The sequence below is a fragment of the Solenopsis invicta genome, chromosome 12 (genome assembly GCF_016802725.1).
Source record: "Solenopsis invicta isolate M01_SB chromosome 12, UNIL_Sinv_3.0, whole genome shotgun sequence".
Lineage (NCBI taxonomy): Eukaryota > Metazoa > Arthropoda > Insecta > Hymenoptera > Formicidae > Solenopsis > Solenopsis invicta.
This window is the reverse complement of record NC_052675.1, coordinates 8804651-8821798: the sequence shown is the minus strand read 5'-3', so window position 1 is coordinate 8821798 and position 17148 is coordinate 8804651. Positions and strand designations below refer to the sequence as shown.

At 42.8% G+C, this 17148-nt stretch overlaps 1 protein-coding gene across 6 annotated transcripts in view; it reads left to right on the top strand.

Moving 5' to 3' along the window:
- The window catches only part of LOC105195452 (poly(rC)-binding protein 3), a 129483-nt gene that overhangs the window by 88649 nt on the left and 23686 nt on the right, over window positions 1-17148 (top strand). For 4 of the 6 annotated variants that reach the window (XM_039455895.1, XM_039455892.1, XM_026139782.2 and 1 more), the window contains 4 exons: window positions 3817-4069; window positions 12097-12153; window positions 12529-12927; window positions 13234-13638. In XM_039455895.1, the coding sequence (XP_039311829.1) occupies window positions 3817-4069; window positions 12097-12153; window positions 12529-12927; window positions 13234-13638 (1114 nt within the window). Of the gene's footprint in view, window positions 1-1823; window positions 3755-3816; window positions 4070-12096; window positions 12154-12528; window positions 12928-13233; window positions 13639-17148 lie in introns of those variants that run through there. The other 2 variants (XM_039455893.1, XM_039455894.1) reach the window with 2 other exon arrangements.

Below are 17148 nucleotides of genomic sequence, written 5' to 3'. Positions count from 1 at the left end.
CAATGATTTTTTTCCACTCCCGTGTGCGATCCGCCCTTTTGGCGAAACGTCATCGTCGATAACTCCCTCCCTCTTTCTCTCTCTCTCTCTCTCTCTCTCTCTCCGCCCCCATTTGCGTTAAACGTAATAACGCGCCTAACGGAACGCAGATCGCACCGAATTCCGCAGTTCAATTGCAGTAGAGCGAAACGACGACGGCGATCGAGTCGCCGGCGACTCGGCGAGTGGCCGATTAAGTGAGAGAGATATGGCGAAGGATAATAACGCGCTCCGTTTCCTAAGTGCCCTTGCATCGGCGCTCGATACAACGTTCGAGCGTCTCCCATGTCGCGCCCGCCCGCTTGATCCCTCTGCTAGTTTAGTAACTATCGTGATACATCAATTTTCTTGAGTCCCGCGCATGGCGCCTAGGGCCAATTTTTAATTGGAAATTTTCATTTCGAAGGCGTAGTGCCGGCAAGCTGCCGATGGGAAGACTTTAATTTAACGTCCCCAATTGTGAAATAGAATATAGCGGAGAAATTATCATTTCGGTTGAATGTCCGTTTGATATGTTTTGCAGCAAACGTAATAATAAATAATGACGTTTCTTAAGTGTAAAACGCCGAGATTTGGACGTTTGCGTCGCGAAGGGCACGGACAGAAGCAATAAAGGCACTTTTATTATGCCATTTTATTCAAGCCGTCGTTTGAGACTCCTCAGAACTCGATCGGTTTAGCCGTTAACTGAGAGCCGATAATCTCGTACGTTTGGAACTCGCTGGACTCGCGTAAAAGAGGCTCGGTCTCGCTTCGCGTTCACTTTGGCGCGGGACGCGACCGCGCCTCTTGATCGCTCCAAATTTGTTTGTTTGCGCTTCTCGATTCATTCGTCACGTGGAATCCCAACGTGAATGCGAAACATAATGTTGTCGGCCCGGACAAGCAAGGATTTTTATCCTAAAAGGATTACTCTCGAGCCGGCCAGATATCGCCGGACACTCCACGTTACAAATTAGCTCGCTTCGTGGAATGCGACGTAAAGTAGTTGGGGGAGATGAAGGGGCGCTTTTTCCGCGACAAAGTGCGCGTGTACAGGATTGCGAGGAATACGTAATTGGGTCGAAAAATGCTGCGAATCTCGTCACACTTGTGGATGCAAAACTAATAATGTAGGTGGGAGGGGATCGCAAGTTTCCAAGCGACGCGACGACTCGACGCCCGGGAACTTTTCCGCCCGAGAGCGAAGTGACCAAGTAAACTTTTGCACAAAGCTGTCCGTGAAACGCGATAAACGCACGCAGCCTAGAAAACATGTCGCGGCTCTTCATCCTCGGCTTTGTACTGTACCCATTTTATGCAAAGTCGTCAGTCCGCAAACACTCGAGTCGTGTAGAATCGGTGCTCGCGCGCGCGCCGAGTTCAAGATCGGCGTTACGTGCAATTTTTCCAGTCGAGGAGTATCGCGAAAGAATTTTCAAGATACAACGTAATGTTGTGACGTCCCCAGATTTCGCAAATTGCACGACCGATTTGAAGCGGGGATGGTTGCACAGCGAATCCTGTTTGTCTCGAAGCGAACGAACCTCCCCGTTGCTCTCGCGCCGCCGACCGGCAACGGACATTTTTTTTTAACGCGAATAATTTTCTTGGCGGCAAGTCGCCGGTCTCGCGCGCGCGCGCGCGTGCGTGCGTGCGTGCGAGAAATAAACGTGCACAAGCAGAAGAAACGCGTTCTGCGTAGCTTGTAACGGACCGAGCGAGCAAACCTGTCTCGCGCCGCGCGCCTCGCAGGGCAGGGGCCGGCGGCCCCCCCTGCATCGAGAAGAGAAGGGGGTTACGTCTCCTTCCTCCGGAGAGGGAATGGAATATCTCGGGAGAACGTCTCCTCTCGGCCAGGTTTCCAAGCGGCCTATCGATCGGCTCGACAACCGGCAGTAGCCGTAATTAATGTTAGACTGAAAAATAATGCCGCGGAATGCCGGAATGCGCCACTTGATCGCCCACGAACATCCTTTCTGCCTCTTGGAAACCACGTTATTTCCTCAAATATGTTATTTCCCTCGTTACTTTGATACGTGCGAGCGGGGGGGATCAAAGTTCCTACGAACTACTTTCGTACTTTTATACAAGAGTATATTTCTTCGTTTAAGGATGTATAGGATATGTAGGATCTGTTTCTCAAAACAGAAAACTATGAAAAAATTACAGGTTGTTTCGTATTGCATTGGAAAGTAGTAGAAGAAAATTTGCCGGCGATTTTCTATCTGGATAAAAAGTTATTTCGATGAGAGGTAGACTCCAATGAAAATATAATTAATAACGAGATAACAAAAGAATCTGAATTGCGATGCAGGAAGTCAGTTTTGTAAAATGAACAAAATTTATATACACAAAGGACTAAACAGACAAAACACAATGAAAGTGTATGTAAATCATCTGGAAAATTTAAAATACACCAAAAAAAATCAAGATTTTTCTCAATCGTCGTAAAAAGAAATAATTTTCAATGAGTTAAATAAGCTATAAAAATGTAATCTTATTCGCACAATTTCCACATGGTATGCAGCTTGAAATTTTAAGTGTTAATATTAACACATCTAAATTTTATTTACTTATCAACGACCGTATGTCCGATACATCCTTAACCAGTTTCTTTCTAACGGCACTTTATATTCTCCATACGGAATGAATTATTAAGTAATTTACGTGCGTGCACTTTTGTACAATACCTCGAAAATTTTCGCATTTTTTTTTCCTTACGCAACGCTCGCTAATATAAAGATCAAAAAAACCCACCCACATCGCGTCCCGTGAAGAATCGTCGACCGTTCTTACCTATCTACCTTCTTTCTTGCCTGACAATAAATTTCATTTTATCGTTGGCGCTGATTCGACGAGTGAAAGTGCATCGCGCGAAGCCAAAACGAGATTGACCGTGAACCGGGAAAAATTGACGTTTTATTTCGCTCGGTTCTACCATAAGCGTTACGAATGACGCCGTATTTTATGCTTGCGGAAAGGAGACGTAAAGCGAGCGTTACAGTCTTTTCGTTTTCTTATTTTGCAATGTTGGATAATTTCGAGAGAGAAAAAAAATTTCAAATTTAATTGGAAATGCGTCCGAGTATCGCGGACCGGTAGCTTCGTGCGACGAGTGTAAATAATAATAGCGAAACGCGTAAGGAATAACGGTTCGTGTACGTATATAAAACGGATCCATTCGATTACGTTACGTAGACTCGGCGTAGTTCCGTTCTATAATTCTCAAACGGACTTATCAAGTTAATACAGTGGTGTATCGCATTCCCGGAATCGCCGCTCCTCGACGGGGCTGCTGGTTGGCTATTGTTATGCTAATTCCGTAGTTCACTCCGAACCGTTTATTTCTATGTGAATTCAACGCCCCGATAAATAAATTCCGTCACGATAATCTCCCGTGTCGCATAAATCAAACTTACAAATCTCATCATCGGTTTATGCGTATATATAGCGCTCAATCGTGATCGACATTGGATACGTACGCATGTACAGATTGCGATTGAAGAGAGGCTGTAGATTGACATTTTGTTATTCAAAGGTAAAAGGGCGAATAAAACAAATAGTGGATAATCGAATAAAGGACGAATAAGTAATAGCAATTTACAATGATAAAACGCGCGAATCATTTGAACGGCATCTGTATCTTCGTCCACAAAGGGTATCGATTAAAGGTTTTTCTCTGTCAAAATGTAAAAGCATGTTTTATAGGTGTAAAAAAAAAGAGAGAGAAAAGGTAACAGTGGCAGTATGCACGTGCACGATGGTTTCGTAACCCAGATGTTTCTCTGATTTCAGTACGAGGACCGAGACTACCTGGGAGCGCTTGAGGAGCACGTCCCCCGAGACTCCCCCGATCAAAATCACTCGCCTAACCTCTCCCCTGTCCTCCTTGCCCTCCTCCACGCCCTTCCCCTCCGCGAACGTCGAGAAGGTCTCCAATCGAAGCCACAAGATCCGCAATCACGCAATGGACGGCATGGACAACAAGCCGGTGCTGAACGATGATCCCTCGGTCACCCTGACCATCCGCCTGATTATGCAGGGCAAAGTAAGCCAGCGTTGCATCTCTGTGCAAAATAATTTCCAATTTATTTAATAGCATGGACATTTAAACTGAATTTAAATCAGCATTCCGATTCGCCGGGCGCGTCTGACGCGCCTTTTGTCCTCGTACGATTTATTTCACATGCATTTATTTTTTATTTCTTTTATTTTTTTATTAATTCAAAGTGCAGAACGTTAAGCGTTTTATAGGAGATTGCACAAAGATTTTTATCATGCCCTTGTTAATACGCATATTTTGGCGTTACAGATTTTAATGCCTTTTTACGTGTACATGTATTTTTTTTAATAATTTTCGCCTTCATTATTTTACGTTCGTTCGGTGACCTAAATATACACGAACAGAATTTTTTTCTCACTTTTTTTTTTATACCGTTAACATTTGAGATTATTACTTGCGTGTCTCGCTATGAAATTGGAGAAGCAACAGTAATAAGATAATACATTATCGAGGGCGGAAAACGCGTATGTGCGTGCATATGTGTACATTGGTGCGCGCGTGTGTGCGTTCAAAATCTCGTGGTATCAAACAGCCTCCCACTGGATATCAACTGATATCCGTTTGTAGAGGCGCGTTTGGCTCGGAGAATAAATCACATTTATCGCTCGTATCCCGTTTCGTATGATGTTTCGTGGTTTGCGAGGCGCGCGGTGCTTTGAAAACAAAAGTATCGAAGGCATGCTGAAACTATTTTTGGTTAAAATGTCGAAACGCGCGTGTCGATGTGTTTGGGATTTACCGGCGCTCCCGCGTTAAATCGCGGCGATCGTGAAAGTATCTAAAGCATTCGTCGTCGGTCGTCACCCCGAACTGCGATAACGCGTGCTTGTCGGAGTTCCAAGTAGAAACGAGGGATCGCATTCAATGTGTGTTATTGTAAAAAATCCAAGTTTCATTTTTTAAGCTTCATTCGAATAATACACGGAAAGAAAAATTATTATTAAATCAATAATTTATTGTTTCATATATAAGCAAGAATTATAACATCTTGGAAGAATTGATAATCTTAAACAGACGTAATTTTGCTTACATAAAGAAAATTCTTTTCTTCGTGTAAGCAAATTATGTCTGTTAAAGATTATAAATTCTACCAGGAAAATTTTATATTCTTGCTTACATATGAAACAATGAATTGTTAATTTGATACTATTTTTTTTCTGTGTACTGATAAAAAATGACGTAGGAACATCGACAATTATTCCGTTGTGACGGAGCATGGGCTGCGTCGCAATCATAATTTTGACTGGGAGGGTGTGAAAGTCAATTACTCCAATTCTTTTATAAACGCAGAATTTCAGAAATGCTACATATCCAAATTCAAAAAATAATAAAAGTTTACAAGCGGATACCGAGTTCTTACACATCGATTCTTAATACTTTGAAGTTCTGATTCAATTTAAGAGCTATGTTTGAAAATAACGGCGCGCAAAGAATTAGAAATTGTACGTAAAATAACAAAAAATGCTACATAAGATCCCGCTGTGATCGTACATAGGCCTATCTCGTCTTTAACTGTACTACGTATGAAACACGGTCCAGATTCAGTTGTTACTTAATCACAGAGAGTTCGGAACTCGTACGTTAGCAGATTCGAGCCTACTTGTAGGATACTCAATCCCATCGCTGGTTCCAAGAAAAAGACATAATTGCTTAGCTGGCGCGGCGATAAATCTCAGACGCGTCACTCGCGGTCCTCACTGTCGCACTTACAGTGTTCTCTTTTTGACAATTACCGCGAATTATTTACGAGAGGCCGACCGCGCCTTTCGACACATTGTGGCCCGTCACAGAGTTCTGGCACGTAACGTAATTCTTCCATCGGAACCGAAAAGCCGAGCTTATTTTACATCAGCCAGACGCCCATTCGACACGGGAAACCAGAATAACTTAATGGCCCTCTTTGTTTAATTGATTTCTACGAGCTGACGAGATTGACAAACGTCGACTGTCAAGAAATCAATTAAACGATAGCTCGAATCGATACGAGGACGGAAACGCTGTGAAAGATTATAGATCCCGGAGTTACGATGTTATTAGCGTCCTGTTACATCAAAGTCATCGCGGAAACAAGTTTCACAAGCTTCACCTGTGATAAACCGCAGTTAAGGATTAATCGCGCTGGCTGAGATGAAATGCCGCTATCGGAGTGACTTACAAAGGCCATCTGTCATTACCAGTTTTGTCATTACGTCGCCGCTCGCGCGCTGTATCTCTCCCGCTGAAAAGTGAATCGAACGCGTCCTACGGTTTTACGAGCGGCAGAGCCGCGCATCATCGGAGACGAGACGCTCATCGCGGAATCACGTTTGACCGCGCACGAGACAGACAATGTGTTCCGAGGCGTACGAGCGTTTGACGCGCTGCCAAGAATTCGAGTTGTTGTTCGTCGCGTAAACTACGTTGCGAACTTTGTTGCGCAGGGTGTCTCGTAAACTGGCAGATCTTCTGTCAGCCGCTCTCTCTTTCTCTCTCTCTCTCTCTCTCTCTCTTTCTCAGCGAGATCGGAATTTCGGCGATAATTGTAATGTGGAAAACTAGATGAGAAATCGGCAATTTACCGCAGATATCGTCGATATCGTTTGTCAATATTGTCACTGAGCGCCTGAAATCAGATTCACGTTACCAATTGATTCAAGTTCACCGGGTATTACGCAGCAAATCGAATTTGCGACGTGCAGTTGCATATGGCCACTGTATCCTTGGCAATAAATTTAAAAGCAATCTTTGCTGCGTGTGTAAATCCCATTGTAAATGGCTGGGAAGAGTCGACTCGACGTGAGAAAACGTCCATTTGAAATTGCATTTGGATTCTTGAATTTAAATTGGAAAATCTATGCGAATGTTTTTGATTCATTCTTCGAGTCTTACTTAGGGGAATATTTAAAGAGAGAGATGTTCTCGCGCGAATTTCTCGATTGGCGTGCTCGGAGCTCGGGGAAAAGGGTGGACCATTGAAGAGATTACGAGACTGAAGCTCAAAGCGATTACACGAACGTTTCGGTTTTGCGATGACACGGGGGACAGAGGAGCAGTCGCGGTCATCGGCAAAAGCAATTTTCGTTGCGCGCTCCGACTCTTTGCCCTGCATGTTACGTCTTCCCTTTGTGGACGTGTCTACGAATGTGGCACACGCTATGGATACCTTTGTCTGAGATTTCACTCTCGGTCATCTTCAGCGAAAAATCCGATTTCGATTGTTAGCCACTTTACCGCTTTTATTACGAGCCGCTACTCCTCGTTCCATGAAATCGATCTCTTCCGAGAACAGCTCGCGATTACTATCGAGCCTAATTACTGAGAGTTAGTTGATAAATATTTGTATATTTTACGGTCAGTTGAGAATGCTGCGAGTTAATGTACGCTGTTAAGGAAACGCTGTTAAATTTAATGCAACGTAACGAAAGCAAATTTCATGCATATGTATGCGATATTACTTTTCACTTATAGATACATTTAATGCACTTGAATAATTTAAGAGTACATATTGAATTTCATGATATTTGTAACTCTTAGCTGGCTAAAAGTGTCAACGAAGCCTAACTTTGTGAATTTTTTGTGAAAAATGGAAAGAGATAGAAGAGTCGGGTTTATTTCATGATAAAAATTGTATAATACTTCTCTGTCGTTTAAATTTTAGAGAAATAATTTAAGAAGTAATTTTAATTTTAGATTAAAATCCTGCCGCGCGAAATTGTGTGGGGTACGTTTGTACCCCACCAGTGTGATTAAGGGTAAACAGTGTGTACACTGTTAAAAATTGGCAGCAGAATTTTGTGTAATGCAATGGGAGCAAATTTCAAGCAGGTACATTAAAAACATTTAACGTAACATTTAATGTACATTTAATGTTTAATTTTAATTTAAAAAGTGCAATAAATTTCATGCACACGCTTTTCAGTTAGAGATGTATAAAATTTTATGTGCAACATAAAAATACATTGAATTTCATGACGTTTTTATCATTGTTCATGGAAAAGAGAAGGAAAAGATATTCCGGAAAGAGAGAGAGTTCCCAGAGAGCTTATCTCGGAAAAGTTTATCTCGCGAATCGAGAGTGAAAGTGAAACGGCACGTAATTTGATGCGTGTATCAATTACGTCATCCACGCGATTATCACGAAAACGAAATTTCTGCAGAAGAATCGCTCCGCGGAGGCGCTCGCCTTTACGCGAGACAAGTGTCAAAGTTTATTTAGCCTGTACCCGGTGTCTATCCTCATTCTGGGAACACGTCACCTACCAACGTTTCTGCTTGTAATTAATTATCGTGCACGAGGTGCAATACCGCTCGTCGTAGCACGAGTAATTAATGTCCGCCGTCTCGGTAATTAATCGCGCCCAGCTAGACGCCGATGTCCCTTTCCGATGCACAGATCTTTTCACCGGCGATCGTACATCTGCCAAGTTTTACAATTTGCTGTTAATGCTTTCTGGGTATTGGTGCGGTGGACACAGGTGCCAAATTCGGTAGTTTTCCAACGGTTCTGCGCGAGGTCGATTCGATTTTACTCATCCGACCGCGAGATTTGTGATAAGGCAGCACCGGATTGTTAGAATTTTATTCAACCTGGTGAATTCCGGGAGCAATTAAATTGAATTATGGAAAGGCACTTCGATATTAGAAAGCTGAGAAGTAAGAGACCAGTCGTCTACACGTATGCGCGCGCACAAACACACACATACACACACACACACACACACACAGAGAGAGACGCGTATACGCGTGCTAAAGTGCGACATGGAAATTATCGCATATTCTTGCACGTTTGAATGACTTTCTGCCGTCTAAAGCTGCGCGCGCGCGCGTTGAGGTTCAGTCTCTCATCCGGCGATGCATCTTCTCCGTGCCGATCCTTTTTTGGAGGGTTTCCCGACACTCTGTCCACCCTCGGCTGAACCTGATTCTTTCACCAGGTCTAAACGAACCGCCCGTATTTTCTGTACCTCCCCGGTACGAGAAAATATTTCCACGGCAAATCTCATTATATCCATGTTTTTTTACGTCTCGACGATGATATGTCGACTGCGTCATGGCGTATGCAGGACTTCGCCCCCTCGTCAACGTGTTTCCTTTTTTTCCCCTCCCGATGTGTCTGCATTTAGTTACAGCAGGATGAAAATCAACTCGCGCTTGAAGATTAATGACGAAAAGTAGTACCTTACTAATTACGCGTACATTCGTTACGAGTCTAATTTAATTAGGAGACGAACATCCCACGTGACCATTTTTCTTCTAATTAGTGTATTCATTAATAACCTTTTTTTAACGGGACATTTTTTGTTGTCTTTAGCCGAAACATTTCTCTAGTTTGTTCAATTTAACGATTGTACGTTTTACGTCACCCTTTTGACAGACCATTCGAAATAATCCTTTTGATCCTTCTCGCTTAATATTTTATCACATCGATAACAATAGTACAATAAATCAAGCTAAACGTCTTCGGATCGTCGGAGCGTGGACGTTACAATTCGGACATGGCGGACACTGATCGCGCGGACGTTTATTAATTATGCGCCTCTTCACCCGGCTCGCCAATGCCCGCGGTCGCGCGTGTTGCAAAATGCGCTTTGGAAGCTCTGCAAACGGGTAAACGGATAGTCGGGCAGCCTCCTTCGCGCGAAATAAATACGTCTGGCCGCATTTTTGGCCGGAGAAGCATTATGTCTGCTCGTGGAGCACGCACCGTGATCTTCTGGGGCAGACTGGACCTCGGCCAGGGCCAAAAGCCAATCGGCCGATGCATCACGGATTATCGTGATTCCATTATCCTCTCGAAATGGCTCGTTCCCATCAGTAGAGTCCGTAAATCAGTATTCATTTAGAGAAATTTGGTCAAATAAATTTGCTAACTTTTACGAAAAAATGTGATATTTTGGATCGGTAGGCCTTTGCTGTACGTTAGAAAGAAACATTGCGTAGATTCTGTAGCTCAAAAATTACAATCGTTTCATCTTCTCGTATCAATTTCTCGGTGGGCAGCAGCAAAGTCTTGGGCAACGAGAATCATTTGTACTTGCTCTATTTTAGTTTTCCGTCGTTAAAAAAAAGAGTCAAAAATGGAAAACAGGGTCAATGAGAGTAGCGCGAGGCGATTGTAAAGACGCAAATTCCACTATTAAACAATGTTATTGTATCGTTGAACAATGTCATGGCCGCTACCGCAGCTCCGATTTTGCGATATCATTATGGCGTAAATATTTGGCTCGAGTCCAAGCTTATCTATCGAGCCGACTCGTGTTATCCAAATATTTTCTTTTCGTCTCGGCCACGTAGCGCCAATCTCTCTTTCCAGCTGCGCGTCGAGTCGTTTTTCGAGAAAGATAACAATTAATAATCTCCAAACACCCCCGGGGAAAAAAGGACGCGCCTCTGCTCTCTCTTGCCTTCTTCATCGCCAGTGTGTTCTGTTTTGGGCAAATCCTCTGGACTCCAGCGTCCAGTTTTGGACGCCGGCCAGGGCCACTGGCCAACCGGTCGTACTCCGCGAACCCTCAGGAATCATTCTGGCCCGCAATCGCTCAACAACTGGACGGACATGCAATTTTTGTTACACCGTCTTCATTTTCCTCGAAGAAAAGTTTCCATCTTTGCGATAAACACGCAGTTCGAAAAGCCTTGAGTTCTTGTCGTTTATCACTTGTTCCGTATCTGTTTACCATATTGCGTTGGAGCTTCTTCAATCGAAATTGTCGTCCAAGATGGATTTTTCTCTTAATTCTACATGTCGCGGTATAGTGTCCTTATACGCGTCACTTTCCGTCCCTTACGATGATGCAGGTGTATTTACAGAAGTAGGGCAATATCGGAAAACTTTTAATCTTATTTCATCAAAGTAGGCTGCGCTCAAACTATTGACCGGTACATCGTCGTGGTGGCTATACATAGCTCTCGGAAGCGGCGTCCGCTGAAGGAGCCGCCATGACGTATCGCCCTGGGTTGATAACGCGCGCGGTTCGATCCGATCTGATCTCTCGAGAACTTGCAATCTCGCGGATTTCGCCGATCGTCGCCTGACCCTCGTGGCTGGCGCGTCGCCAAGCCTTCTTCCCTCATCGTCTCGCTGTCTTCTTGTTCCGGCTATATTTGCCTCGACGTGCATCTAATTCGTCGGCGATGACGCTTGTCCGATCGCGCTACTACCTCGTGCACGTCAATAGGAATTCGCGACAGTCGCCGTCGCTGATTTACTTACGTTCGCGCGGAACGAAGGCAGAAACTACGAAAGTGTATAAACCTAATTAAGGTCAGCGTCACGGAACGTATTCGCAAGTTTGTGATTTCGCGCTGGCGCGTGAACTGGCACGCGACTCCGTTCTCGGGGATAAAATGTGCCGAGGTAACAGGCGAGCTTGAAACTTTCAAGTCCTCCTAAACCAGGGGAACGATAGACCGAACGATAGCGCGAAATACGCGAAACGCGTTAGCGTCGCTAGGAACGTTGGCATTTCGTCCGGGAGACATCATCTAAGTTTAGAGAGAACGCAGGAGTATAGGCGCGCTTCGGAAGCCTAACACTGACATTATCCGAGGTCAGACGGTATCAGGATAGACGCGAAGTCTGAGTGGACGTACTCAGCTACTTTACTGCATACTCATAATAGTCTCGCGTGCCAATTCTGCCATTTATCGTGCATATTTCGCACTTACTTCCATGACTAATATACTGACGTATCAAAAGTATGATGATATCGGTATATTTAGCAAAATATTGTACATAAAATATTCGTTCACGAACGCGTTGAAAATATGTTTTGATTATTATTATCGACTGATAACCGATACGTAATTCTATTGTACCATTTATGTTTTTATTATGATACGATGTTATAATAAATAACGAATATTCCAATATCGCATTATAATGTCCCTTTATGTCGTTTTAGTGACAGTTTTATCAACAATGTCCAAATTATTTAGAGTACGAGTAATCGTGCGTTTGTTGAGTTCAATATACAACCGAATTTTATTAAAAGTAACACTGAAACTAACGTAATATTTTTATGTCATTGCAGGAAGTCGGTAGTATTATTGGAAAAAAAGGAGAGATCGTCAAGAGGTTCCGTGAAGAGGTAAATATCAATTCTTGTTGCGAGATACGCCTTCTCTGATAATGAAAAAAAAAAAAAAAATAGTTTTGTGTAATTGCATCACGTATCGCAAGACAATGTTCTACGTGAAAACATGTAAATTGTCATTACTCCTTTATGACCGGTTTCAGCTATCAAGGATAGATTATATTAATACGTCTTTTAAATTGTTTTCCACTTTAATTATTCTCTCGCTGACACACACGCATAAAAACACATACACACACAAACTTGACCTCTCAAAATAGCAGGAATTGATTATCGAATATTGGAAGCTGAAAATAACTTTTATATATATATACACACGTATACAAAGAGCCATGATCGGTAATACTTTTTTCTATTCGCCTAACGCAGTCCGGCGCGAAAATCAATATCTCCGATGGTTCCTGCCCGGAACGGATAGTGACTGTTACCGGGCCGACGAACTCGATCTTCAAAGCGTTCACGCTGATATGTAAGAAGTTCGAGGAGTGGTGCTCCCAGTTCCACGACATTCAGGGTGGCGGTGCAGGAGGCGGCGGTGGTGTATCGAGGCCGCCCATCACACTCAGACTGATCGTTCCCGCTTCGCAATGCGGCTCCCTGATCGGCAAGGGTGGCTCCAAGATCAAAGAAATTCGAGAGGTCACCGGTGCCTCCATTCAAGTCGCTTCCGAGATGCTGCCTAACTCGACGGAACGTGCAGTAACCATATCCGGTACCAGCGAAGCGATCACGCAATGCATATATCATATTTGCTGCGTTATGCTAGAGGTACGTACCCACCAAGTAACCCGTCCTGCGTAACGATCATTCTCCAAGTTTCTCACGGTCCGCGACTCTAGAAATTGTCCAACTATAGCCGAAAGCAACTTACATCATCGTAATCATTCATGAGCGTGTTATTGATTTTATTACATACGTAATACATGTGGAAACTTTGATATGTAGTTAGTATTGATCTGCTGACAAATAGTAACTACATGAACGATCGCGGAACTTATATAAATATAGCGATGTACTTATCGTGTGTATTCGCCGGTGTATTCGCACTCGTGCGTGTGTTTCTTTCTGTTTCAGTCCCCTCCCAAAGGTGCCACGATCCCTTATCGCCCCAAACCCCAAGTCGGTGGGCCAGTGATCCTGGCTGGTGGGCAAGCCTACACCATCCAGGGTAATTACGCGGTGCCCGCCCACTCGGACGTAAGTACAGTATTACCATTGCCCGCGCCCGCTGCCGGGCCCACCCCGCCCTCGCTGAACCCCCAAACTTTGACGACCTCGCCCTTCGCGGCCCACCCCTCGTCCTCGGCCTTCGCCGCTTCTCACGGGCACCCGCTCCTATCCACGGCCCATCTTACGACCCCACATCATCCTCTCCACCCGAGCCCCTTACACGCCAGCGTGGCAGGCCTCGCCGACCCCCTGCTGAAGAGTGGACACTTGCAGGCAGCCCTCCCGCCCGCACACCTCGTGGCAGACGCCGTAAGTCTTTTGTTTTTCGTGCTCCACCCTCTCCCGTACCCCTCTCGACCACCCCCTCTCACCAACCTGGCTACCACATACCTCCCGGTTACCCGGTAACGATATACATACGATGGATTTCCGTTCCACTTGTCCGAAAAATCGATACACCCCTTTCCGATTCAGTGTATCACTGTACACGATCCCACTTGAAATCGGCGACCTCGGCAGATGATTCACAAAGTTGGATTGATTACGATGAAAGAGTCAGATGGATCCATTTCTTTAGAAAACTTGACATAATTCCAATTCAAAATGAACAGACGGTATTATCGTACTCGAGAGAATATTTCTCTCGATATTCACATTTACCATTCACATAGTAGTTGAGAAAGAGAAATCACTTGCGCAACGAATCTACGCTTATTTGTGACATTAGTGGGATTAATTTGCGGTTAAGTTGTAACGCGCAATCGAGGGGTAGAAAGTTTTATAGATAAACGAATGGTCAAGCGTGTAGTTACTCGTTTGTTGCAACGGTGACTAAACAGTGTCTTGGCTTTCATCAAAGGCGAAGAAGCGCGATGATTGCGAGAAATTCATGAATTAACGTGGAGATTTGATTTAATCGCGATTCTTTTCTGCGGTTTACTTTTATTAAAATCCACTAAACTGAATAAAGTGAATCTTTATTGCAGTGAGCACGGCCATTATAGATCACTACAATAAATTTCTTATTTCAGATTCAACGATAGAACATTTATTTCAAGAGATAATTCGAAATACGTTATTTATTACATCTGAATCTGACACATAGTTTACATAGCGCTTACAACGTGTTATAAAAATCATTCTGTTTTTTGTTAACAAGAAAGCTAACGCGTTTATAAACATTGAAATAATTTCTATCTCGTTTACAATTACTTTGTATCACAAAGTCACAAGAACAATAAACAATGCAGTTGCGTGAAAGAGTTTATACCGATTTCAACGTCACTCTGGATTCGAGATTATTCCAATTTTCGTGAAATGCCGTTGGAAGCTCATAATTATCAATATATTTCATTATTATCTAGGTCACTTGGTCCTCTCCCTCTTGAAACTCTCTCTGTCCTCTGTCTCCCTCCGCGTACATGCATCAGTACCTTGGCTTTCTGCTCGACATCCCCGTACGGTCTCGAGCTTTCTGTCCAGGAATATTCGTGTCGCAAATATCCTGCAAGTTATCTTCGATTGCGTGAAGATGCGAACGAAAATATCCTGTTGCACGATGAGCTCCGACCGTACATACCTTCAAACGTTTTCTAGTCGCGTGACTTCGATTGAAGAAACATCTGATTAAACACAACATGGTGGAACGAAATGAGGCACGTTGTAATTATATTTAATAGTAACTTGCAACGTGACTATATCAAAAATGTGCAACTTGGTCGATGTTGAAGCGTTTCTTGATTAAAAAAGAAGAAAAAGATTGCGAACATTTTACACATTGATAGTACTTCTTGCTTTATTAATTGAGAAAAGAACAATTCTATAAATTATAGTTTAACTATAACGGTTCAGAAGACTTTTTACATTTTTTTATAACACGGACAGATATCTTTTGATAATTTCACAATGTCAGCGAAGTCACGCGAGATTTTGCCAGCTTTGCTTTATATGTGATCCGCACGCGCTGTTACGTGCATGCTTTTCTCTCTGGATTATTTTCTCTAAATCCTATAGACGTTCTCCGTCGCTTTTAACAAGTTTAACCTAAACCTGTGTACACGTGTCTCCTTCTGTATGCTTGCGTTTGGTAGTGGGTTGATCACTTAAAAATTGCTTGCCGTCCTTCACAGTGCATAGAAAAATTTAAAGACGCATGCTATGTAAAAAAAAAAAAGTACAATTGTACGACGTAATAGAAGCTCCGATACCAGGTTCAAGTAACAATACTTATTTTATAGTACGTTTGATTTGAATGATTAATATTTACAAGTGATATATTTAGTTCGGTTCCAAGTTTATTAGGATTAATTGGGATTTAATACCTTATTCACTCTCTTAATTTTTTTGATATTAGCAATGAATCGGCTCGATTATCTTCTTTATTGGCGACGCAATATTGTAAATTGAAATTCAATTTCACCTGCAACTTGGTATCTGAAAATTTTTTGTCGTGCATTTAGCCACTGCATTTATATCGTTCCATTGATGATCGTATTGAAGTACCAATTAGCTGTTTTATTCTTTTATGTATAATCAACCTTTCTCTCCTATCGTTCACATGTACTTTTAGATGAGAAAAGTACAGGATATGCACACTAGAGTTGATCGGTCTCTGTAATATGTATTCGGCACAGACGTACTGCATCGAGCAGATAAATAGCCCAGTTTTCTCGATACGATCATCGTCCGAGAGCGGCAATTTGTGCGCTCTCTCGGAAGGAACTTGGAGGCAAAATGGGGACTTGTTTCAAGCCTCGCGCCGAACGATCGGGCCTGCTTAGCATGAATGCTTGCTCACGGGTCGCACAATGGATTCGTCATGGCTTGTCGTTGGATTCGGTCAGGGAGAGAGTGAGAGAGAGACGTATAGAAGGTCCCAGATGTTACCGCTACAAGTCTCAACGAACGGCTTGCGATCAATGAGGAGGCCAAAATCATCAAATAGCCGACGCTCTAATTTCGGGCTACTATGATAGTGCTTTGAAAATCCACTCATCCGGCCGATCGATCGGCAGATGCCATGAAACGTCATCCTGATAAATGCCTGTATGATCAATCGAATCTCGAAACGCGAAAAACATTTCATCACGTTCGAGTACGCTGTTTTTACATTCTTTTCAATTATGACAGTTTACTTTTTGCTACGTCTTTTCAACACATTTGTACGTGGTATTACTCGATTGGTAGTCTAATTTAGTAAAAAGGTTGTTTTGTGCCTTTATATTTGAATATCAATATTAAAATATCAAACTGTCAGATCTGGTTTCAATCTTTTGCTTTTTGTAATGATCAAATAATTCTGATAAATTCCATGTACTTTGAAAATGTAAATGTTAATTAAATTTTACGTTACGCTAAAGTAGGTCAAAATTATTGGCTTTCCGTTTATATTTCAATTCGTTCATTTACATTGAAGTACGTACGTTTTATTTTCCGTACAATACTCTTTCAAACAAAAAATCGTAATCCTTAATCGAATCTTTTTGCGACAAAACTTTCGAGATCGACTATATAAATATTTTCATAAAGCATTATCAGGATGACGTGTCGTCGTGTCTCACCTTCTGTCCTATCTTCTCTTTCTATGCGCTCTTCAACGACCGACGTCCGACACGGAGCCCGACTTCCTCGAGTCCGATTTGCTACCCGGAAACGAAACGAAACGAATGAACACGAAGTACGCGATAAAAAAAAAAGAACGTGTCCTTACCATAATACATCCCATTATCCACAGATATATTGCGGTTTGACTAATTCTTTTTTTTTTTTTTTTAATTCTTTGTTTTGTCTTTTTTTTCTTTATTTCTTTCTCTTCCTTTC